The sequence below is a fragment of the Camellia sinensis genome, chromosome 15 (assembly GCF_055761805.1).
Source record: "Camellia sinensis isolate YWXY chromosome 15, ASM5576180v1, whole genome shotgun sequence".
Classification (NCBI taxonomy): Eukaryota; Viridiplantae; Streptophyta; class Magnoliopsida; order Ericales; family Theaceae; genus Camellia; species Camellia sinensis.
The window spans coordinates 137485595-137509649 of record NC_138975.1 but is presented as its reverse complement, the minus strand read 5'-3'; the positions used below and the strand labels follow the sequence as shown (position 1 = coordinate 137509649).

Genomic DNA, 24055 nt, shown 5'->3' with positions numbered 1-24055 from the left:
TCAACCTTTCTCAAAAGAAGCTTCTCCCCACTACCCAATAAGGTTTTAAACAACGGTATCAAGATATTAGTATGATCAATATATTGATTAATATCATACAATAGTGGCTGATATATATCGATAAAAAACAGTATCAAAAGTCTAAAATCCCAATACATGTCTACTGTGCTGATATTTAAAACCATGCTACCCAGTACTAGTAAACCTCCACAAAATATTGTTCCAAAATAAATCCAGAAAATACCGTGCCACAATGTATCCAGAATCATTCCTAGCACTTCAATTTCCAAGCAGAGGGCAAAAACGAGAGTAATCAACTTTGTCATTTTCATTGTGATGTAATGAAAACAAGAAAGACAAATGAAATGATCATGGTTGATTTCCAGAACCATAACTTTGAATCAACATGGGGCTCTCAATCACGAAACACCCATCATTTCAAATTTTAATGTATAAACAAAGACCAAACCATCGGGCCAAAAAAAAAAATGAATAGAGTTGCTTGTGCTGCAGATCGAAACTATACAATGGAGGAAAGCAAAATGCAGACGTTTGAAGAGTTGGAGTCTCATTACTGAGACGCTGCAGCGGTTTTACAGATGGGGCAAGTATTTTTCTGCACAAGCCACTGTTTTATGCAGTCAATATGGTAGAAGTGTCCGCATTCCAGCTTACCCATCTCATCATCTGCTTCATAGTCCTCCTGCATAGGATAAACGAAAAACATTGTAATATTCAAACAAAAGTTTAAAAAATAAAAATAACTTTGAAAAACCTTAAAGTAGATGGCAGCATTAAGAACTGTTGATGAACCAACCTGACAAATGCTGCACTTCCATTCCATTTCTGTGGGGAACTGGGAAACCGAATTGTCCAAAAGCTTGGTTTCTCTGAGGCAGTGGACAATCTCATCTTCTTTCAATCCAGTATTCACATGCCCAATTCTATCTCCAAGCTCGAGTAATTCCTGTTTGAATGAGAAAGACTGTGATACAAGCACCAGAAGACAAAGTATTTCATAAAGGAACACTTACCAATCACTCTTATTAACTAAATATATTTACCTACAGATCCTGACTGATAAATTTATCACTATAAATTTATTCATGAAAACAAGAGAGATTGATAAATTTATAAATAGAACTTAATGGGTAATAAAGTCCCAAAAGTGGACCTATTGGTAAATAAAACAAGGGCTGAAGACTCATTTGTTAAGAAGACTGATGTACCTCATACGACATGTTATCCACATCGAGTCTCCAGTCCCTGTATCGATCAAAACCATCAGATCTTCCTCCCATCAGCATACTACCATGGAGCATCATGATCTGCAAACCAGTAAGCACTTCTTAAATATTTCGTGAAATCTTAGCTGTAATCAACAGTTAAATAGAGACGCTTCCCATATGATTTTCCTAATTGGTTCTTCAATTACATGTAGCAAAATCTTGGTGAACTAAAATGACGTCCCACAAAAAAAGTATAAACTAAGTCCTCCCATTAGAAAAAAAAATACCCAATGCTTAAAATTTAGCTTAAAACTATGAGTTTTACAGACAAGTAATAGACCTAGTTTGATTCAACTCATGTCATAAACTTATTTTCAAGGAAATAGTAAATAGAATATAAAAAGTAAAATGTTCCAATTACATTTTTCATACACTGCAATTTGGTAATTAAGAACCAATTCCTTGACTTGCTCATGAATCTAGTGTATACAAACAGATGAATCATTCTGCTGTGTCTTGCCAGAGAATACTTTCCAAGTATCAGTTTTGGTTTTAAAAAAAATGGAACTCAGATTTTAATAGTTGCCAGAATAATTGCAAAGTTTCAAAAGATCAACCAAAATCACAAGGTTCTACTAGAAAGAATCAAGACCTAATATTTCAACTGATAGGTTGCAAGAATCCAAAAACTGATGGGTTCCAGAAGAGGTAAGTCCATTAGATGTAGCTCATCAATAAAATTTAAAAACTTTTGCATGAATCCAGAAAAATGGTCTCATCCCAATCTCTCAGAGGATTATTGCACAATGTTGAAGTTGCCTCCAATACACCACGTACCATCCCATCTAAAGGCAACATCAGCTAATTCTGACCACATCTCTCTTCTTCGGTTCCCTCCATTAAACCATAAAGCCCCATTAAATTCCAAACAAAATCATCAGCCACCCATCTAAACAAACAGATATGGAGAAACTACATTCTCAAAATCCAGCCATTCCAACACCCTATTGTCTCCAACGTCATCAAACCTCCCATTCCCAAAGCACCCAAATAATCCCACTCACAAACCTCCCTCCCTCCCTCCCTCCCTCACATTATACGAATATTTATAGTTTTCTTCTAACATGATTAAGCATGTCATATAGTCTTCCGTTGATAATCCACACTGAACTGTACGTCTTCATTTTCTTTTAATTGCCCAAATAGCTTCCAGTTTCCACTAATGTCACTATTCCCTATGATAATCATTTGCTGTGCTTCTCAATCACAGGCAGCCTGCTAAAGAGAATGCTACCACTTCAAAATTCTGTTACAAATGCAGCGATTTTGTAATTTATAGTCACAGCAATGCATTTATTGACAATGGGCTCTTAATCAAGTGTGGGTGTTCATTTCATTCTTCTTGCCAATGCTAAAAGAAATTGAACATATTTTCATGGCCTTCACAAGTGATACAAAAGACTCTACATCAACTTCAGTGCATGTTAAATTATCAATACAGGAGCAATATCACTCAAAGCTCCTTTCACAAATATTTTATCCAAGAAGTACACATTTTTAACCAACCCAAAACTTAATTTATGAAATGGTAAAGCCACTAACTCAAAACTCTACATCCTAAACCTTGACACCTAAAAAACCCCCATTTCTACTGTAAAACCCAAGTTTTGAATATTATTATTTTTGGATAGATTGGTAATTACATTAATTTATATGGGTCACTTAGTAATATCAAGAATTAATTATGAGGTGGCATGATAATTTCTATTACTGAGATGGGTAATTTTGTAATTTTAAGAAATTAGGTTAATAGTCCTAAAATATATATATATACATATATAAATAAATAAAAAGAGGGAAAAAGGGGGTTTCATATTTCTTTTTATCACGACTGGGCAATGCATCCTTAGGAGTAACGACAGTTGGAAATTGAAGCCACTGAATGTTCTTGCTTGCCATTGACTGAGGTATTTTTGCCCCATTGTTTACTTTATGTAAAGGGATCAATTGTTTATTATATTATGTATAGGGGTCAATAGGTAGTCAGATGGTTTTGGGAAGGAAATTTGTGTGGATACCTAAATATTGAGAGTTTGGATGCATGGAGCAACGTGTATGTGCAATTGCATGGGTTATTGGAAACAGTGCAAATTATTATGTAGGTGTAGTTTTGCAATAGAATTTGGTATATTAGATAAGGTGTGTTTAACTATTAAATTAAGGGAATTAATTTGATATTTAGTATTTGAGATTAGTTTGAGAAATATTAGTTTAGTTGTTTGAGGTAAGTAACCCTCTATCACTGTTGGTACATTTTTTTTTTATTCCTATTGAATCGTTTAAAATTATAAGTATTTATTCATAGCCTCCATGTTCTCTTAAAATAAAATATGGGTCAAGTATAAAATAGCATCGAATATTATTATGAAAATTATTTGAAAATTTTATGGAACTATTATGAAAATTGTACTAAATGTTTATTTTGAAAATATCGAATATTTAGTTTAAAAGTTGTGTATTGTTAAATTTTGAACATCACTCTAGTCTGACTATGATTTAAACCCTAGACAATGGGGGTTATTTATTGGCACAGAAACTAGTTTCTTTTGGGGCTTTACCACTGGCCTATGTGTGGTTCTGGGCCTTGTCACGGGCTGAGTGATCGTAGTCATTAAGACTTGGGTTTTGTGAATCAAATCATTGAACCATCTGAATATCGAACCATCGATTTGAACAATGAATTACTTTGAATTATCTTGTTGGCTTTTCATTTAAAATGTGTTGTACATTGTTTATTTTTAGCTATGAAACCATCTTACAAATAATTGTTCATTTATTGAACTGTAGAAAAATTTATATTTATTGGTTATCGATTTATTTATAAAATTTTTTATACTTGATCCAGCTGGCCGTGATGGTTGGTTATTTACTAGGCCTTCTAGCTTACCCTTATTTTTTTTTTCAGATTCTGAAGAGTAGAGCTGCGCGGGATTTTTACATGTGGGAGTGCCGAGAGTAGGACTTTGAATTAAGTACTTGGATTATTGTTTTGTTAATGGATTTTATTAGTGGACTTCGTGGATAATTTCATATGATAAGAATAATCAATTTTCATGGATTTTAGCATTATGACAATTAAAGATTTAATTTGAGTATTTTATATTGTGGGTTATGTGATTGGATTCTTAGCCTTGCATGTTCACTTATATGAGTGTGCGGTGTTGTCACGGAGCTTGGAGCGTGACATCTACAAAAAATAAATAAATATATATATATATATATATATAAGTAAATAAATGAATCCCCAAGAAGAGAATTTCACTTAATAAGAGTCTTCAACCCTATCACTCACTCAAATTGTGCAATTGCAAAAGACTCATTCCCAATTAAAGCAAAATAAAGTACACTTGATACATCTAGTGAGTATAAGCTGAAAATTTGAACCATATATGTTCAAAAGCTGAAATCTTTCAGAAGGCATTTTGTAGCAAAGTTTGTATGTCAAGAAAATCACAAGATGATAATCATGATTGCACAACTTTATTTTGATATTAGGGAAAGAGATACTTAAGAGATTACATTTTAAAAATTATTCATGAAAAGAAGGGTTTTAAATTTCATGCTCCCAAGATACACACACATATATAAAGATACTCATGGACAAACCTCAGCAAGGCCTTCGGGAGAAGAATGGCGAAAATGACGGTGATACCTTGCTCCAAATACATCTAACCCTGAGTGCATCATTCCCATCGAATGGTCGTCATCCATAAAAGAGATGGGTTCAGGGTTCACCATTCTCCTTGTAGAATAAGAAGGACGCTGCCAATACAAGCAAAAGAAAGCAGTTTCAGCATATGCATATCCTTATATACACACAAGCATGATAATCTTCGAAGCCGCACTGATGAAAACAAAACAAATATGAAGCATCACTCAAATGAAAGGGGAATGCACCATCTTTTTCACAACAATCAAGACACCTGAATACATAAAAGCATGAAATACTACAATACACAGCAAGTCATTAAGAAAAATGCTAAATTAATTCAAAATAGAGAGTCAAAAAAATAATAATAATATGAGTTATAGTTAAAATTAGAAATTTTAACAATTAAATAGAAGAAATTGATATTTTATAAAATAGAAAAAAACAAATTTAGGGAATAAAAATGAAATTATCCCAATAAAGAAATAAAGCAACCAATTAATTTTGATTTATCACATGATCAATACCACCAATAATTAGTATTAAATCAAGATCAACCCACCAAAATAGCAAAATAAGCACAAACCCAAAATTAAGAACAAAAACCCAGAGAGAGAGAGAGGTGAAATTGAATACCTCCCTGGGATTCATCTTCTCAGAATCAACTTTGAGTCTTCCTGACACAGTCCTTCTTGACACAACACAATCAACATCAGTGGTGAAACCAATCCCAGGACCACACCAAACATCCGCTGATGATGATGGGTTTGTATGATTGGGGGGTTCTCTGTTCTGCTTCCTCTGTTTCTTCTTCCTCACCTTCTTCGCTTCCCAATTTGCCGATGTCCGAATCACCGCCGGCATCGATACCTGCGACGACGACGCGGCGGCGCATCCGAGTCCCCTCAATGGCCCAGACGGAAAGTTTTTCTTCTTCGGTGTGGCTGTGGCGGTGTCATTGGTGGTGGTGGTGAAAGTGGAAAGGAGAAGAGAAGTGATGGTGGATTTACAGCGTGTGGATTGAGTGATAGAAGGGATTTGTGGGGGGTTTGGATCTGTTTCTGAGATGGGTTGGTTTCTGGGTCTTCTGAATCGATTGTGCTCTGAAATTGTTGAGCTATCTCCAACAAAAACAGGCATGGTTGTACAAGAACACACACACACACACACACACACAGAGAGAGAGAGAGAGAGAGACTTGGAATTAGGAAATTTGAAGTATGTGCTTTAGAGAGAGATTGTGGATGTAAACAGGCGCGAGAGAGAGAGAGAGAACTGAGAGAGAGACAGAGAGTCTGCTCAAACAAAAAAGAGAGAGAGACAGAGACTGAGAGAGCTGTGACTTGGTATGGAGACTGGTATGGAATTAGAGGAGAAAATGTTGAGGACTCTTTTTTTTCTTTTCTTTTTTTAATTTGTACTTTAGGATAGTATGTGTCAAGGCATCTTCCACCTAAACTCAAATATTTTACTAAATTTACATTTAATAAAAATAGTATTTAACTATTTCATTAAATTGATATTAATCGGACGAACAACCGATTGGTTAACTGGATGAAGGACCAGATTGGAAAAATTTTAAAGAAAATTTACACTAGGCTGACCATCCAACCGTCTTCCCGTTCGATCGATTGTTTGATAAAAATTAAAGATGGTGAATTACACTAACAGTCTTTATAGTTTGATGCTTGTATCACTTTGGTCCATAACTTTTCAATTGTGATACATTTTATCCTGAATTTTGAGTCTTATTTCAAATAAAGACAAACCATTAAATTTTTCAAAGGCAAAATTGTCAATTTTATAAAATATAAACTAATTTGACAAAAATAAATGTTAAAAAAATATTTTTGAATTTTTCAAAATTAAAACTATCCACTAAAAATAAAATTATGTATAATTGATAAATCTTTTAGATATTTATTTTGTTTATCAAATTAATTTTTATTATATTTTTGGATGATTATCAAGTAATGGGTGATTATTTTTATTTTCATTAAATTAATTTCTATTTTTTCAACATTCAAATATGGTGACAACCTTGATATCATTATTAAACTAATCCATTAAATCAAATAATCCAAAATTAAAAACATTTCATTTATTAAATATATCGATTACACATTAAAAGCCTAACAACGATCCATTACATGATCATCATCCATATACATAATAAAAATCAATTTTGTAAAATAAATAAATGTCTAAAAAATTTATCAATTTTACATAATTTTATCTTTGGTAGGTAGAAATAATTTTTCAAAATTTTTTAAAAAAATTCACATTCTTTTTGTCAAATTAGTTTATATTTTATCAAATTGGCAATTTTGCCTTTGAAATTAAACAATGGTTTGTTCAATTGTCCTTATTTGAAACAAGATTGAAAATTCAGGATCAGATGTGTTACAATTGAAAAGTCATGGACCAAAGAGACATGACCCCCAAACTATAGGAACTATTAGTGTAATTTGCCCAATTAAAAATTTAGTGTTGAAATGTTTTGTATCAGATGAAATTTTTAATCCAAATCTTTATTCAAATTTAATGGGAAAAAAAAAAGAGTAAGTGTTGAAGATACTATTGAATAAAAAAATTTATTAAATCTGAAAAAAAATTTAATAAAAAGTTTGATTTAATACCATTCACTCCAGCTTTGAATTAGAATTTTTATAAAAATTTTTCACATTCCCAATTTCTGGAAGGACGTACAAGCAGATGTCTTAGAGGTCGTCTAGACATGAATAAAAAAAGTTGTCAAACTTGTTCTTGAGTAGACATCTAAATAGACATTTGAGAGGATCCGAACCAACAGTAATAATTAAATTTAATGAAAGATGAGAAACTTCCTTCATTTGATGATATTTTTTTATTTTTTTCTCATTTGATATGGGTTTGATGCCAATGTTTGAACATAAAAAGTGAGTCTATTTCATCAAATTTAAATTTAATGAAAAGTCTTAATAAGAATTGGAGGCGATCTAATTGTTGGAAAATTAGTTTATATATGGCTTATTTTGTGCCATCTTTGAGCCCAAAATTGAGTGAGCCCCGAACGTCTTTTGGGGCGGGTCCGAAGAGGTGAAGTGTTCCTTGTCGCGTGGCAAGTCACACGGTGAAGACGGTTCGTCAAAACCATTTATGAGTGAGTGGGAACATGACGTCGTTTTCGGGTTCGTGGAATGGACATTTAAAGTTTTTAATGTGAGTTTCCTTGTGAGGCTTGTCCCACTTTGAAATTTTAAGAGAGTTTTGTTGAGTATATAAGCTCTAGCCTACAACACTTGGGTTGGGCCCCAAGGGGCACCCCAAGTTTGTAGAAGGGAGGAGTTATGGACAAAGTGAACCTTAGCCCAAACCACCACACACGCGCTGTCCGGCCGTGCCAAGCGCGAGTGTGGGTCGGGTCAGTTCTTGTATTAATTTTTTGGACAAAATTCATTTGAATTTTTTCAAAAAATATTGCGAGAATTTAATTCAAATTTGAATTCCAATTTTTGTCTAACATTTAAGTCTCCTCTGTCTGAAATTCCTCTCAGATTCAAACTGAAAAACTGCCCAGCAGATTCGATTTTAATTGCCCAGCAGTTACAGATCTGTTACTTCCGAACAGATTCAAAACCTGGCAGCAAATCTGTTTGAATTTAAAACAGCATCTGTTCAAAATCGGTTTCACACCTGTTCACTTCTTTTGCACCTGTTCGGACAAGACCTTTTTTGGCTATAAATACCTATTGTTCCAGCAGTCTTTGGAATCCGAAAATCAGTCTGCAATTTTCATATTGCTGTCCAGAATTTTCTCCTTTGCATTTTAATCTTCATTCTAGTTTTAGAGATAAATTAAAGAGAGTATAAGAACACAAGGTTCTAGTTCGCCGTACAAATTTGTGTGGAGTGCTACTACAAGTTGGTGAAGATCATTGTATCCTGGGAGATAAACGTTACTCAATCGTAAGCACCGTAGCAGGGCGAATCTGTCTTAAGGACAGAGTGTCACACACTCGACTTGGTCTTTTAATTTTTATTTGGTTCGACGAAATAAATTCTGTAAGTCTTTATTTTATTTTGTTTGATGTAGTTTCCATTTATTTTATTTACACAGAAGATTATTCCAACAAGATCTAATAAATTCTTAAAAAGGTTAAATTACAATAAATTCTTTTAAATTATGACATACTTGCATTTTATTCTATCAACTTTTAAAGTTCAATAGTTAATCATCTTGAAGTTTTATTTTGTTATAGTTACTTTTTTTGTTAAAATTCTATTAGGGTAATAATACCATTATCTAGTGATCTCATTTGTACTTTAACATTAAAATAACATAGACAAATTGCAAATGTGATCACTATATAAGATATTATTGTCCTAAAAAATTCAATAAGTGTGTCATGTATTTCATACATGATCTAATTTCATTTAAATCTTAGTACAAATAACGAATACTGTTAAGTGTAACAGGATAATTGTGTTTTGAAGTTCAAGGGGATAAAATGCAAATGATTTATAATTTAAGAGGATTGATTATAATTTACCCTTTAAAAAATTGTACATTAAGCATAAAAGTATATAATAAAAAAATCTGTAATATTTTTAAGATTCTATATTAGTTATTTTAAAGAAGAATTTTTAAATTCATATCAATTTAAAATTTATTTGTCAAACTCACAAAAGTGTATTTTCAAAATATGATATCAAACGGAAAGTTTTGTTTTTATTGAAAAAAAAAATTATAGTAAATCAATTAGAAATCTATTATTTTGGGGTTACTTTTATCTTTTCTGGATTTTTTTTTAAATTTTCTGATTTGTCTCGTTAAATAAAATCTAGAAACTTAAATTTTTTTTAAATTTTCAAAAAAGTTTACAAAAATGAAAATAAATTAACAAAAAAAAGTTATCAAAATAGTAAATCACAAATACCCACTTAGTCAAATAATTTTTTTATGCAAAAAAGAAAGAAAAAACTTGAATTTAGAGAGGGGGGAGATTGGATAACATAAAATAGAGTTTTGGGTAAAGAATTAGATATATTTTTGAGAAGTTTCTTTTGGTGTTTGTTGGTTTTGGTGGGCCCTATTTTGTCATCTTGTTGGTTTTGTGGGCAAGGGGTGTGGCTATAAAAAAGCCTATGGCCACAAAAGTTTAAACACCGCTCTGAAACTCTGCACATTTTGCTTATTAAACTTTTGCTTTCTTTAATCAGTATATATTCTTGGAGGGTACTCTGTTGTCTGAGTCTTGAGTGTACTCTGTTAATTAATATATATTCATTTTTAGCATTCGTTAATTATTTATTTTTTTTTTAAATTGAGCCATCTGTTTAGTAACGTTTACGTTTTCAGTTTATATTTATAAAAATTTTATAAATTAGTTTTTGTTTATTTTTAAAAAAACATAAACTACAAACGCGTTTGGCTTAGACAAAATATTTAAAAAAATTTAAAAATATAAAAAAGAGTGAGAAATGGCAATTGGAGGCGGGTGGTGATGAGTGGTGGTTGCGGAAGACGGTGGTAGAAAATGATGGCAGGTGGTGGTGGCGGCGGAAGACGGTGGTGGAAAATGGTGGCAGAAGACGGTGGTAGAAAGTGGTGGCAAGTGGCAGGTAGGTGGGTGGGTGGTGGTGGTGGTGGCGGAAGACGGTGGTGGCAAGCGGCGGGTGGTGGCGGCGAAAGACGGTGGTGGAAAGCGGTAACGGGTGGGTGGATAGTGGTGGCAAGTGGGTGGTGGATGGCGGGTGGTGGTGGGTGATGGCGGATAGGTGGTGGTGGTGGGTGGCTGGTGGTGGTGGTGGCGGATGGATGGGTGACGGTGGCGGGTGGGAGATAGTGGTGGTGGTGGTGGGTGGTGGCGGGCGGATGGATGGTAGTGGCAGGTGGTGGGTGGTGGCGGTGGTAGCGGCGGGTGGATAGTAGGTGGGTGGTGGTGGTAGTAGTAGGTGGGTGGGTGGCAGATGGGTGGGTGGATGGTTGTGGTGGTGGTGGTGGTGGTGGCGGTGGCGGTGGCGAGTGGTGGGTTGTGGCGAGTGGTGGGTTGTGGCGAATGGTGGGTGGTGGGTGGTGGTAACAGCGGCGGCGGGGTAGATGGCGGCGGTGAGTGGGTGGTGGTGGTGGTGGGTGGTGGTGGCAAGTGGGTGGTGAGTGGTAGTGGCAGGTGGTGGGTGGTGGTGGCGGAAGACGCTGGTGGAAAATGGTGGTGGGTGGTGGCTAGTGTTGGGTGGTAAAAAAAAAAACTGAAAACTCAAAATTTAAACACATTTTTTGGCCAAATTTATAAACTGAGACCAGTGATTTATAAATCAAAAATTTATCAAATAAGTTTTTATTTGAGTTTTTAAAATTTTTGTAAATATAAACTGAAATCTGAAAACGTAAGTGTTACCAAACGGCACCTTATGGTTTCGTTTGAGAAAAATTAATTTAATTTAATTTTTTTGATGTTTTAATTAATTTAGTCTGACTGAATTGGGTTTGTTTAGTTTGTTTTTGGGAGAGTTATTTTTGAATTTTTTTAAAAAAAAATTTGTTTGATTTGTAGTTTTTCTCAAAAAATTTCTAAAATTACTTTCTCTCTCTTACATATCAATTAATCACTTTTTCTCTCTCCTCTCTTTCTCAATCACTTTTTCTCTCAGATACATCAACTCAATTACAATAAAATATCAAATAATCTCAAACTCTCAAATTCTAAAACTACTTTCAAAATATATAACCAAATAAACTAAAAAAATTTCTAAACTCTCTTTTCAATTTTTTTTTGAAAATTACTCTCTCAAAAGCAAACCAAACACACCAATGTTTGAAAAGATTTTTTAATTTTTTTTTTTTAGATGTAATGATTATGAAAAAAAAATAATAATTATAATTTAAATATAATATTTTATCTTATCAATTTATTTAATCTGTTTGATCTTTGAAAATTTTTTTAGTCCCAACCACAACATAGTTATTGATTGAACGTGGGTCAAAAGTTCCTATCAACTGCTGTGAGTTTTTTTTTTTTTTTAATAAATATTCTAAAAATAAATAAATAATTTAGAGAATTGACTCACTTTTTAAATTATTTAAGAAACTAAGCTATTTTTTGAAATTCTATTTTGAAAATATAATTTTATGATGACATGAACTTCACTAAGATATATTATATTTTTAACATGCAATTTCAACGGAAATTACATGTTAAAAATATGATTTTCAATTTCAAATCATATTTTTAAGATGCGATTTCAAAAAGTAAGTTAGTTTTTTAAATAGTTTAAAAAGTGGATCAATTTTTTAAATTATATTTTTTTAGATTATTAAAAAAAAACACCAACTACTGTTGTTTTTTACAATTTAAATTCATGGTTTTTTTGTAAAAAAATTATTAGAAGGGAGAGAAAGAGAATAGGGAAATAGATTATTAAACTTCGTTTGACTTTAAGTGTTTTTATTATTATGAAAAAAAATAAAATAATTATAATTTAAATATACTATTTTATTTTATTAATTTATTTAATCTATCTTACCTTTGAATAGTTTTTTTCAGTCCCAACCGCAACATAGTTATTGATTGAGCGTGATGCAAAAGTTCCTATCAAAGGCCTTATCAACTTCTGTTGTTTTTTTTTTATTAATGGGAGAGAAAGAGGATAGAAAAATAGATAATTAGACTTTGGTAAAGTTTGGGAAGTTCAAAATAATTCATCTTTTTATCTTTTTTTCATCACATCACTTCTCTATTTTTCTACATATCTTTTCGTAAAAAGACAAAAAATACATTTATTTAGGTCATCTCAAATAACCCATTTGTTTGACATTTCTACACCAGTCATATTGATCGGGTAGTTTATATAGTTACTTATTCAGTAGGCAAATAGCCCATCTTAGGTTAAAATAGTCAATAAAATAAATAGTATTATTATTTAAAATTAAAATTTTAATTTAATTTTTAAACTAAATAATATGATAATTAATTAGAATGTTAAAAACAACATCATTTCTTATATATTTTTTAATTATTAGCTAACTATATCACTTACATATTATTTTTTAAATTTGACTTACCCACATTAGATTTAGTAAACGGATTTACAAAGTGGACTTATATATCATTTGAGTAATGTTAGAGATCCCAAATATTCTATCAAAAGTTTTACCAAATGTCTCACATGAGTGTGGGACCCACAATTGTAGGTCCCACACCCATGTGAGACATTTGGTAAAACTTTTGATAGAATATTTGGGACCTCTAACATTTTTGATATCATTTATAAAGGGTAATGTTAGAAATATTAAATTTTGTATTAAATAAATACTAAATGCCTCACATAGGTGTAGAATTCATAATTTTGTAAACTCCATACCTTTATGTGAAATATTTGATCATTTATTTAGTAGAAAATTAGGGACCTATAATATTTTTCTTTTTTAAAACAACACACGAAATCCCATCATTTTCTTTACCTTTTTACACGTTGTTTTATAAAAAAATTAAATAACCAACTAAAATAATATATTCCTAACCACGGCCATGAGTTTGATTTCTCTTATTTATGGGTAAGTTATGACGTGAACTGTGGGAGAATAAATTTAGTAACCATCCCAACAATCAAACAACAAGAACAGCAATCCAAAATTAATGGTAATATGAGAAGAATAGCATCAGAACCACGATTGACAAAAGGACGAGAACACCAATCACAATAGTCAGTGCCAACTATCATCTTGATATGACAATTTTTTACTGGATAGTTATTCAACTAGAAAAATGTTTGGGGCACTAATTAGTGCTCCCACTAATGAGGTAGCAGTGGGTCCTGCCATTAATGATGTGATGTTTTGGTATTGGAGTTGTATTTTTTTTTTTTTTTACTTTTAATACATTAGTGCTATTAGTAGTGATGTTTTTAGTGGGATGAATCATTATTGATTCAACTAACCTATAGAAGAGTCTAACGCTTATACTAAGGACCTCTAATAAGTCCAATATTTTGGTGAAAATCCCTAATGATGATAAAAATGCCCCATCATCGTCGGATAACAAAGAATAATGGTAACTGTTAGGTTTTTTATCTTGACAATTTATTTGACAAAATTTTTTTCAGTTATAATTTTATTTATTTTTTTATTTCAGTGAAACTATGAGCATTTAGAGGCGAATCCAATTCAAATTGTGCCAATGTAGAGGAGTTTGTGATCTTAATCATATCATGTTTGCCACTTTGCTGACTATGTTAGGGATCGAACTACCCAGTCAGCTCATGGGGGTCCAGGGAGGAGTGCCCAAACAGGGTCGAGAGGCAGGGCCCCTAAAGTAAAAAGCAAAATTATAGTTGAAGTTGTTTGTTCGCTTGAGCAGCCATTACTGTGCTCGAGCAGATATCGTGACCTTTCAGAAGTTTCACTCGTCTGTAAAAGTATTGGGAGTTGTATTTTTCAACTCGAGCAGCCTTTCCTATGCTCGAGCATAGATCTGTGTTCTGAAACATGCGTTTTAGTCAGACCGCTCGAGCGTTAATTCTTGCGCTGGAGCGGAGATTGCAAATCTGTTTGTTATAAAAGCTGCAGTTCAGTCAAGTTTTAGGATACGGCTTCTACATCTTCTTCTTGGATATTAAGATTTTCTTCTGGAGCTTCTTTGCTTATTTCCTTTTATATCTATGAGAGTTTAATCATGAATTGAGTAGAATATATCAAAGGATTTGTTTAGTTTGTTTTATTCACAAAAGAGAGAGTGGATCTTCGGTGGATTCCATAGAACTTGAGTCTGATGCTTTGGTGGATTCCGAAGTAGCTCATCGTCGTGGATTCGACATCGGCGGTGTGGATTCAACGTTGGGTAAGACAATTTCGAAGTAAAGACAAGGTTGGAATAGGCACATAGAGGTCGGTTCGATTTGGACGTGGATTCGCTAGGTAATTGAGAGTACTTGTATAATTCCTTTGTGTCTTCTTAATGGATTATTTTGTGACTTTTGTCCATAGTTTTTTTATCACAATTGAAGGAGCTCCAATTATAATTTTTTTACGTTAAATCGTTGTATTGATTTGTCTTTGATTATTTTATTGAAATTGTTATTTATTAATTAAAATCAATATATAATCACAAATAAACATGTAAGAAATTTTAGATTTTTCAGTAACAACAGCAAGTTATGGTACATGAGGCAAGACTCGGGTAGGGCATAATCATGACGTCAAAGGACATTATGTTAAGCAAAACTCTACACTTATTGCACGCTTCTTCTTCAATTGATAACAGATATGACTTAATTCTGTGTTACTCTATTTGTTTGTTACATATGCAGAAACTCAATTTGAACCTGAAGCGTGTATAGAAAAAAGAAAATGTACGGGGAGCAAATATTTCGGCAAGCCCGTACTCCTTTCTTCCAAGCTCCGTTTATGTCCGATCACCTGCGCGCAAAGAATGGTGAGCTACCCGGCGGTGTGTGGCCGGAAAAACCCTCCGACGATCAAGTTAGCACACACCTTAGGATAGAGAGAGAGAGAGGGAGGTGTTTTTGTGTAAGAAAATCCTTACAAAGTGTTCATCCGTCGCGTATGGGGGGCGCAGACCTGCTTATATACCCTCTGTGCCCCATATCTACTCCCAGTCATCCCCTGACACGTGGCTCCGCTATCCCATCTGTCAGCATAAACCTTGCTGAACATCACCTAATCTCAACTGCCTGCCTTCACAGCTGGAGCTCGGCAGCCGAGCTACTCTGTCCATTACCGTGCCGTGCTTCATGTCCAAGCACTTCACTGGCTAAGCCCAAGGAGGACCGGGCTAGGCGACATCTCGGCAAAGCCTAGCCCGAGGCACCTCCTGTGGCCGTCCTTCCTGCCGGTCAAACAGTTACCTCGGTTGTCCACGCCTTTCCGGGCGCCGGTCACTCAGCTTGTCTTGCTTCGGCCATCATCTGATCGAGCAGCTCGGTCCAACCGAGCAGCTTCTTTACGGCCTGGGGCGACACACACTCGGCCCAAGTTCTGCCCGGCCCAAGTTCTGGCAGCCCATTTCTTGGCGGATAGTCAATCGTCTCGGCTCCATGCACCGTTGGGCTCTCAACCTGCTCGGCCGTTACCTCGGCCCAACTCCAGATCATAAATCACCCTCTCAATTGCCCCTTAATTCCGTTCGCGGAAGCGTGACTGGGATTACTCACTTCGACCGAGATAACATTTCTTCGGTCTCCAAGATGCCAAAGGGCGACCGGGCTAGTTACCATAACTGCAAACTTGACCGGTTGTACGCCACGGCTGACGTCTTCTTCTTCAGAAGTAGCTCGGTTGGCTCCTCGACTCTTCAACCCGTCGCATCAGTCCTAACGTTGCCATAAATGGGGACACGTGGCGGGCTGCCATTGGTCATCGAGCAGCCAACCCGCCGTTTTTGCCAGAATTTGAATTTGGGCGGCCTCTCGTGTTTACATATACAAGACCCCCCTTATGACATTTCTTCCTACTGTCTCTTTTCTACCTGACGATTCAGAGCTTAAGCCATTTCCTCTCATACACGACTGCCATTCTTCGTGCTTGGAAGAACAGCTCCAGCCCATCACAGGTAAGATCTTCAATCCCTCGAGTTGCTATTTTCTTTCATATTACACACATTAGGGTACAAAAACGTAGCTCTTAGGGCATAGGCCATAGAATCCGTCCCAAACCTCCCACTGTTCTTGGTGTTCTTCATCTTCATGAAGAACACTGAAGAACTGGGGCGAACCGGGCTCCTGGTCCTCTTTTGATCCAAAAAACCAGCCTAACTGAGCAAATAACAAGTTCGTCCCAACCCCAGCAAAAACCGAGATAATAAAGGGGCTTGGTCGCTCAACCGGGCTAACATCTGGTCTGCTTGGGCGACTGGGCTCCTTAGTTAGAATAGATAACCGAGGTGGTTTGGCACTCTTAATGACCGAGCTAAAGTCCAGCTCCTCTTGCGCAACTGCGCTCACGCTTACACTTGCCATCCTTTTCCTACAGAGTCCAAGGGGACAACTGTCATTCCTGAGGCTCTCAGGACCGAGCAGCAACCAATTACAGTGCCAAACCCCTCAGCCGTGATACTAAGCCGGCCACAAATGGGGAAATTCCGCTTCCTAGTGGATACTCCGGCCGCGCTAGCCGCTTTCAGAGAGGAGTACGGCATCCCGGCCGACGTCCATCTCGAGCTGGCAGAAGAGGAGACAACACCTTGGGGCAGACTAGACCAATGCCCCTTTACCGTGCTCTCAATTTTCGAGGGGGACCTCCGTTTCCCGCTCAACCCACTTAAAACCGAGTTCCTCCACCGCACCGGGCTGGCACCCACACAAGTGTCCACCAATACTTATAGAATAATCAACGGCGTTCACGAATTGAACAATCGGCTAGGCATCAACTTAGGTCTAGCCGAGATATTAAGGCAATACACAATGGGTCATACCGGGGACGGCCTAGCTTATTAATTGAAGATAAGGCCGGGCAAGGAAAAAATTATAACCAGCACCCCGGATAAAGATCTTCACGACGACGATTTTTTCTGGGTGTCGGGCAATTACGAAACAGCCGAGGTGCCGGGCTGGTTTATAAACAAGGACTTAGGTTCTTCATGTAAGCCACTCAAACTTGCTCAGTCAGGCTAACTCTTTACTTTGCAACTAACCGGTTTTCCTGTTTCTTTTGCAGCAATCCAAGCCTTGCAAGCCAACTATCAATTTCCCAACGTTGAGGCAATTCGGACCGTGCTTCGGTATTCACACCGAGATTGCAACGATTTACTCAGCTACACCCCGACCTACAGGTATTCTGCTCCGCGCCGGAGTAGAGTAACTGACTTCCTCCGAGCTCCTTCGCCACCTCCAGATCCTACCATTCCAAACGTCCGCTTGATCCGTTTGACAGAAGAACATGAAATGGCTAAGAGAAGTCGCATAAAAAACCTTCTCACCGCAACCTCGGCCGAGATACCGAGCGTTGTCACCCGCTCCCCGGCTGGTGGTCAATCAAGTGCAGCCGTGGTAGCCCTTGCTTCTCCAGCCGCCGGGCAGTCTGGCAGAGAAGCGCGCCGGGCTGGAAAAAGACCACGGGCAGATCCCTCTGCCGAGCTCGTCGCCGAGCTGACAACCGAACATCCATCTGAAACTCCTGTTCCCGTGCCAGCCTGGCATCCACAGCTGAAGCACCGGGGACAAGACATCCCGGCGACGGCTTCGATCAAGGCCGACAAAGAACATTTGCTTGCCTTCGATCTCTCCAAAGGATTTCTTCTACCGGGAGACGTGGTCGGCAGCGACCACGTCCCTGACACTCGGCTGGTAAAATCCTCAGTGAAGTCCATGGCCAGGGTAAGTCGATGTTCCTCTGAAAATTTCACAAGTGTTTGCCCGGTTCCTTTTGCTAATCAACTTTGCTTTTTGCAGGCCATTCAAAAACAACACCTGGTTTTGGAGCGCATCCACAGACTTAGGCAAAAGGCCAACGACACAGCCAGCCAGGTCGAGAGCCTTCAAGCTGAGCTCGGCCGGGCTAAGTCTTCCCTTGAGATGGCCAACTCCGATAATAACAGACTGCTCGGCCAGCTGGATGCGGCCGAGAAAAAACGGGATGAGCTCCAGACCAAGGTGGACACTCTGAAAAAGTCGAAGAAGAAAGCTTGCCGGGCTGCCAACAATGCCGATTTTAACGAGGCCGAGCAGAGCTACAAAAAGCAAGTCTTTGCAACACAAGACATCTATTTCAAGGCCGGCTGGAAGTCCACCTGCGAACACCTCGGCCAGGGCTCTGACACCGACGTATTTTCCAACCCTCCTCCAGCTTCGCTACCGGTCTACCTCGTGCCTTATGCAAACTACGTTTTCAGCGCTTTGCAAGCTGAGGCCGAGGAAGGACTTGAAGATGGAGACGGTGAGACAGATTCTGAGGCAGATGAGGCTGAGGTGCAAGAGCAGCCCAGCAATGCTGAGCCCGGTGCCCAAGACGCAAATCCAATCATCAACCTTGATGCTGGCGAGAACGAGTTCACCAATCTCTCCCCCCTAGTTTAGTTTTCTTTTTTCTTTTTTGTATTTTTGCTTTCAACACTTCTGATGTAACCGGGCTCTGTCCCCACCTTTTGTATTGATTTTCTTGTCAATGAAAAATTCAAATTTTGCCAAGTGTTTGCACGGTAGTCATCAATTCCATCTTCAGCAAAATATCTCGGTATAAATCATTGTTTGAACAGAACACCTCGTCAACCGGAATTCATAACTCGGTTGAAGTACTTAAGCAGAACAAAATAAATTTATAAAACGAAATAACCAGCCCGGTTGGTAATAACAAAGTTGAACAAATCATCAACACTTCTAATCGGATTAGATCATCTCGGTTGGGAATCCAAAGTTGGCCGAAACACCAACTCTTCCAGCCGGAGTACATCATCTCGGTTAGGAATCCGAAGTTGGACAAAACACCAACTCTTCCAACCAGAGTACATCATCTCGGTTGGGAATCCGAAGTTGGACAAGACACCAACTCTTCCAACCGGAGTACATCATCTCGGTTGGGAATGCGAAGTTGGACAAAACACCAACTCTTCCAACCGGAGTACATCATCTCGGTTGGGAATCCGAAGTTGGACAAGACACCAACTCTTCCAACCGGAGTACATCATCTCGGTCCTTAACATTAAAACAACAGTCCAAGTGCTAAAGCAAAATTACTTCTATAAATTGACAAAAAGAATTACATGCTGTGGTGCAAGCCAAAAAATTTCTTTGCACAAGAAAAGAAAGCAAAAGCTTAAAAATAATACAGTTTCAAGTTGGCTGCATTCCATGGCCGGGGTATTGCTCTTCCCTCTAAATCCTCCAAGTGGTAAGCCCCCTTGCCCGTCAGACCGGTGATCTTGTAAGGTCCTTCCCAATTTGCCCCTAGTTTGCCTTCTCCTGGCACCAGGGTGTTGTCCGTAATCTTCCTCAAAACCCAATCACCAACTTTGAATGGTCTGGGGTGCACCGTATTGTTATACTTCTTTGAGAGCTCTTGTTGGTTGGCGGCCACATGGATGAGGGCCTTCTCCCGACGCTCTTCCACTAGGTCCAGCTCCAAGGCAATAGCCTCGGCGTTCAGCTCGGGCTCAAAACTCTCGTTTCTAAGGGTGGGCATTCCAACTTCCAAAGGTATGACCGCCTCCATGCCGTAAGCCAAAGCAAATGGAGTTTCCCCGGTAGATCGCCGCGGGGTTATTCGGTATGCCCACAGGACGCTGGGCAATTCCTCAGCCCATTTTCCCTTTGCCTTCTCCAGCCGTTTCTTCAACCCATCCAGTATAGTCTTGTTCGATGCCTTGGCTTGACCATTGGACTGCGGGTAAGCCGGGGTGGATTTGTAGAATTCTATCTTCAAATCTTCACAAAATCCTCTGAATAGGCGACCGTCAAACTGGGTGCCGTTGTCAGAGATCAAAATCTTGGAGACGCCAAACCGTGTGACCACGTTCTGCCAGACAAACCGCTTCACGTCTTTCTCTTTGATGGTTGCCAAGGGCTCAGCGTCAACCCATTTCGTGAAGTAATCTGTGGCCGCAATAAAGAATTTTCGGTTGCCCGGTGCTGTTGGCAGTGGCCCCACTATATCTAGCCCCCACATGGCGAAGGGCCAAGGACTGGTAAGGGGAAGAAGTTCCCTAGCAGGCAGATGGATCTGATGGGCGAATTTCTGGCATTTTTCGCACTTGCGGACGTACTTTTGTGCGTCGGCCTGCATGCACGGCCACCAGTATCCCTGCGAAATAGCTTGGTAGGCCAAGGACCTACCCCCTATGTGGCTGCCACAAATGCCTTCGTGAATTTCGTACAAGAAGGCCTCCACACTATTCGGGTGCACGCACTTTAGATAAGGACCAGTGAAGGACTTCTTATACAACGCACCAGATGGAGAGAGCCAAAATCGCGCTGACTTCACCCGGATTTTGTGTGCTTCTTTCTTGTCAGTTGGAAGAGTCTGGTCTCCTAGGAACAAGATCAAGGGGTCCATCCAGGAAGGACCTAGCGCGGCGCAGAGTACATCCGTCTGCCCGGCGTCTTCAATGCTTGGCCGCGGAAGAAAGTTAATTAACAGGGGGTTTGGAGACGCACGATCTACCATGGAAGCGAGGCCGGCTAGTTCATCAGCTCGGCTGTTTTCTTCCCGGCCAATCTGTTGGACTCTGATGGCCTCAAACTGCTTGATATGTTCCCTAACCAGAGCTTGGTACTTCGCCATCCTGTCGTCCTTTGCTTCGTAAATCCCAGAGACTTGGTTAACCACAAGCTGGGAATCACTGTATACCAGGAGCTCGGCGGCCTTCATTTGGATTGCGCTCTTGAGCCCGGCGACAAGTGCCTCGTACTCAGCCTCGTTGTTAGACGCTGGGAAGCCAAGCGTGATAGAATGTTCAATGGTTAGGCCGTCCGGGGAGATAAGAACGATACCTAGGCTGGCACCATGATGGTTGGACGCTCCATCAACAAAAAGTTTCCACATTTCCCCCACAAAAAGCTTCCAGCAGTCGGATGGGTCCTGAGAGTTGTGAAGGGCAACGAGATCACAATTGCTCGGCTCGGCGGTTTCAAGTTCTGTGTTGACAGGTTCCAATTCAGTGCCCCTTGGTGATTCGGCACCGGACTCAGCAAGTTGTTCTGTAATGCTCAAGTCCGTAGGCGAATCATCAGGTTGCGGTGTGAAGCCGGTCGCAGGTTCTGAGCTGTGTGGATCCATTCCTACCCCCCTTGATGATTCGGCACCGGACTCAGCGAGTTGATCTGTAATGCTCAAGTCCATAGGCGAATCATCAGGTTCTGAGTGGTGTGGTTCAATTTCTTCCCCCCTTGGTGATGCGGGACCGGACAGAGTGGATGGGTTGGTAATACACAACTCCGTCATCGCATCACCGGGTGGTATAACCGTGCAAACTGAGGGTGCTTCACTGGTGCGCGCAAACTCCGCGTCGCTACTTCCACCAACTAGTTGTATCTCGGACGGTCTTGCGTGCATCTCATCATCTGCCACGGTAATATCGACCGGGCAAACCGGATGAGTGCCAGGTGAGAACTCGGTGACGAAATCTGCCAAGGTCTAGGCTTTGATAGCGGTGCGCGGCTGGAACTTCACATCAAATTGTCCCAACTCGACCGCCCACTTAAGAAGTCGGCCTGAAAAGTCCGCCCGTTCAAACAAGGCCTTGAGGGGAAACTCGGTCAGTACGATGATGGTATGGGCGTGAAAATAATGCACCAACTTCCTCGAAGCCATCATCAATGCCAACGCAAGCTTTTCCAACGGCAAATATCTCGTCTCAGCCGGCAGCAAGGTCTTGCTGACATAAAAAATTGGAAAGTGCTTGATTCCTTCAGCGCGGACTAACACCGCACTGACCGCGTGCTGGGAGACGGCAAGGTAAAGGTAGAGTTCCTCTCCCGGCATTGGTGTAACCAATAGTGGCGGAGTAGACAGATATTCTTTGAGCTCGGCCAAAGCTCGGTCACACTTTGCGTCCCACGAGAACTTTGACTTCAATGCTTGAAAGAAAGGGCGGCAGCGATCTGATGACCGACTTATAAACCGATTAAGCGCGGCGGCCATCCCGGCCAGATGCTGCACGTCCTTAGCCGAGCTGGGCCGTTTCAACTCCTGCACGGCTCTGATCTGAGTAGGGTCTGCTTCGATGCCTCGGTTCGTGACTAGGAACCCCAAAAATTTTCCGGATCCCACGCCAAAGGCGCACTTTGACGCATTCAAGCGCAGCTTGTGTTTCTTCAGAATGGCAAACATCTCGGCTAAGTCAGACAAATGGTTTGCCTCATGTCGGCTCTTTACCACCATATCATCGATGTAAGCCTCCATTGTCCGGCCAAGCAAAGGAACAAACATTTTGGTCACCATCCTCTGAAAGGTTGCCCCGGCATTCTTCAAACCAAAAGGCATGACTCGGTAGCAGAAGAGTCCCCTTGGAGTCGTGAAAGAGGTGATCTCTCGGTCAGGCCCATGCATGGCGATCTGGTGATAGCCGCGGTACGCATCCAAGAAACTGAGCCTATTGTGTCCAGCCGTCAAGTCCACTAGCTGGTCAATGCGCGGCAAAGGGAAGCTGTCTTTGGGATAAGCTCGGTTGACTGTCTTATAGTCGACACAAACTCGCCACTTTTCATTCTTCTTAGGCACCACTACTATGTTGGAAATCCACCGAGGATAGTGCACTTCCTGAATTGCTCGTGCCTCAAGCAGGTTCTTTACCTCCTCTGCAACTACCTCGGCGTGATGCAGCGCCGATCTCCTTGTTCGCTGGATGACTGGCTTTGCTCCGGGGAAGACATTGAGGTGATGGCAGATAAAACTTGGGTCGAGGCCAAGCATGTCGTAAGGCGACCATGCGAAGACTTCGATATTCGCCATCAAAAACTCAATCATCTCGGTCCTCTCTATGGCCGTGAGACTTGAACCGAGCAAGAAGAACTTGTCCGGCTGCTCTGTATCAATCCGCACCTCAACCAATTCTTCAACAGCCTTATCTTCGGCCTTGGTGCCCACATCATCCAAGACACCCTGGTCCTCCGGTCCCTCAATCATTTGAACGAATCCTTTGGCAGCCCGGCTTCCGTTGACCGCCACGAAGCACTGCTTGGACATGACCTGATCGCCCCAAATCTCCTCGATTGCCCCCATAGCCGAGGGGAATCTCATCACCTGGTGGTAAGTCGATGCTACAGCTTGCATGGCGTGTAGCCATCCCCTTCCAAGGATAAGGTTGTACGTAGAAGGCACTTGTAGCACCCAAAACTCAACTTGTTTGACCACGGATCCCGCTTTGACCGGCAGGATAATCTTTCCCAAAGGCCACTCTGGTTGCGAGTTGAATCCAACCAGTGGCGAAGTTGCCGGAGCAAGGTCTGTCTCCCGGAGTTTAAGCTGCTTGAACGCATCATAGTACATGATCTCGACCGAGCTTCCCTGATCGATCAAGATCCGCTTAACATCGAAGTCCTTGACACGTAATGTTACTACTAGGGCATTGTTGTGCGGCGTCTGGATACGCTCCAGATCCCTTGAGGTGAAACTAATCACGTCTTTTTCTTCAGTCTTCCCCCTTTTGATGGCAGGCTGTACCGACAAAACTTCCCTCATATGCTCTGC

General features: G+C 39.5%; 1 protein-coding gene across 1 annotated transcript; it reads right to left on the bottom strand.

Moving 5' to 3' along the window:
• Window positions 1-310: 310 nt before the first annotated feature.
• LOC114302131 (uncharacterized) lies at window positions 311-6329 on the bottom strand. The gene is made up of 5 exons (XM_028247110.2): window positions 5575-6329; window positions 4896-5051; window positions 1230-1328; window positions 818-967; window positions 311-703 (listed from the first exon to the last, which is right to left on the bottom strand). The coding sequence occupies exons 1-5, from the start codon at window positions 6076-6078 to the stop codon at window positions 572-574; spliced, it is 1041 nt and encodes a 346-aa protein (XP_028102911.2). The 5' UTR covers window positions 6079-6329; the 3' UTR covers window positions 311-571.
• Window positions 6330-24055: the final 17726 nt, after the last annotated feature.

Excerpts from the sequence above, each read along its gene's own strand:
- LOC114302131 (XM_028247110.2), bottom strand. The coding sequence starts at position 6,078 with ATGCCTGTTTTTGTTGGAGATAGCTCAACAATTTCAGAGCACAATCGA. Across the intron at positions 5,052-5,574 it reads AGAAGATGAATCCCAGGGAG|CGTCCTTCTTATTCTACAAG; the intron begins GTATTCAATTTC and ends TTGTATTGGCAG. Across the intron at positions 1,329-4,895 it reads CTCCCGAAGGCCTTGCTGAG|ATCATGATGCTCCATGGTAG; the intron begins GTTTGTCCATGA and ends ACTGGTTTGCAG.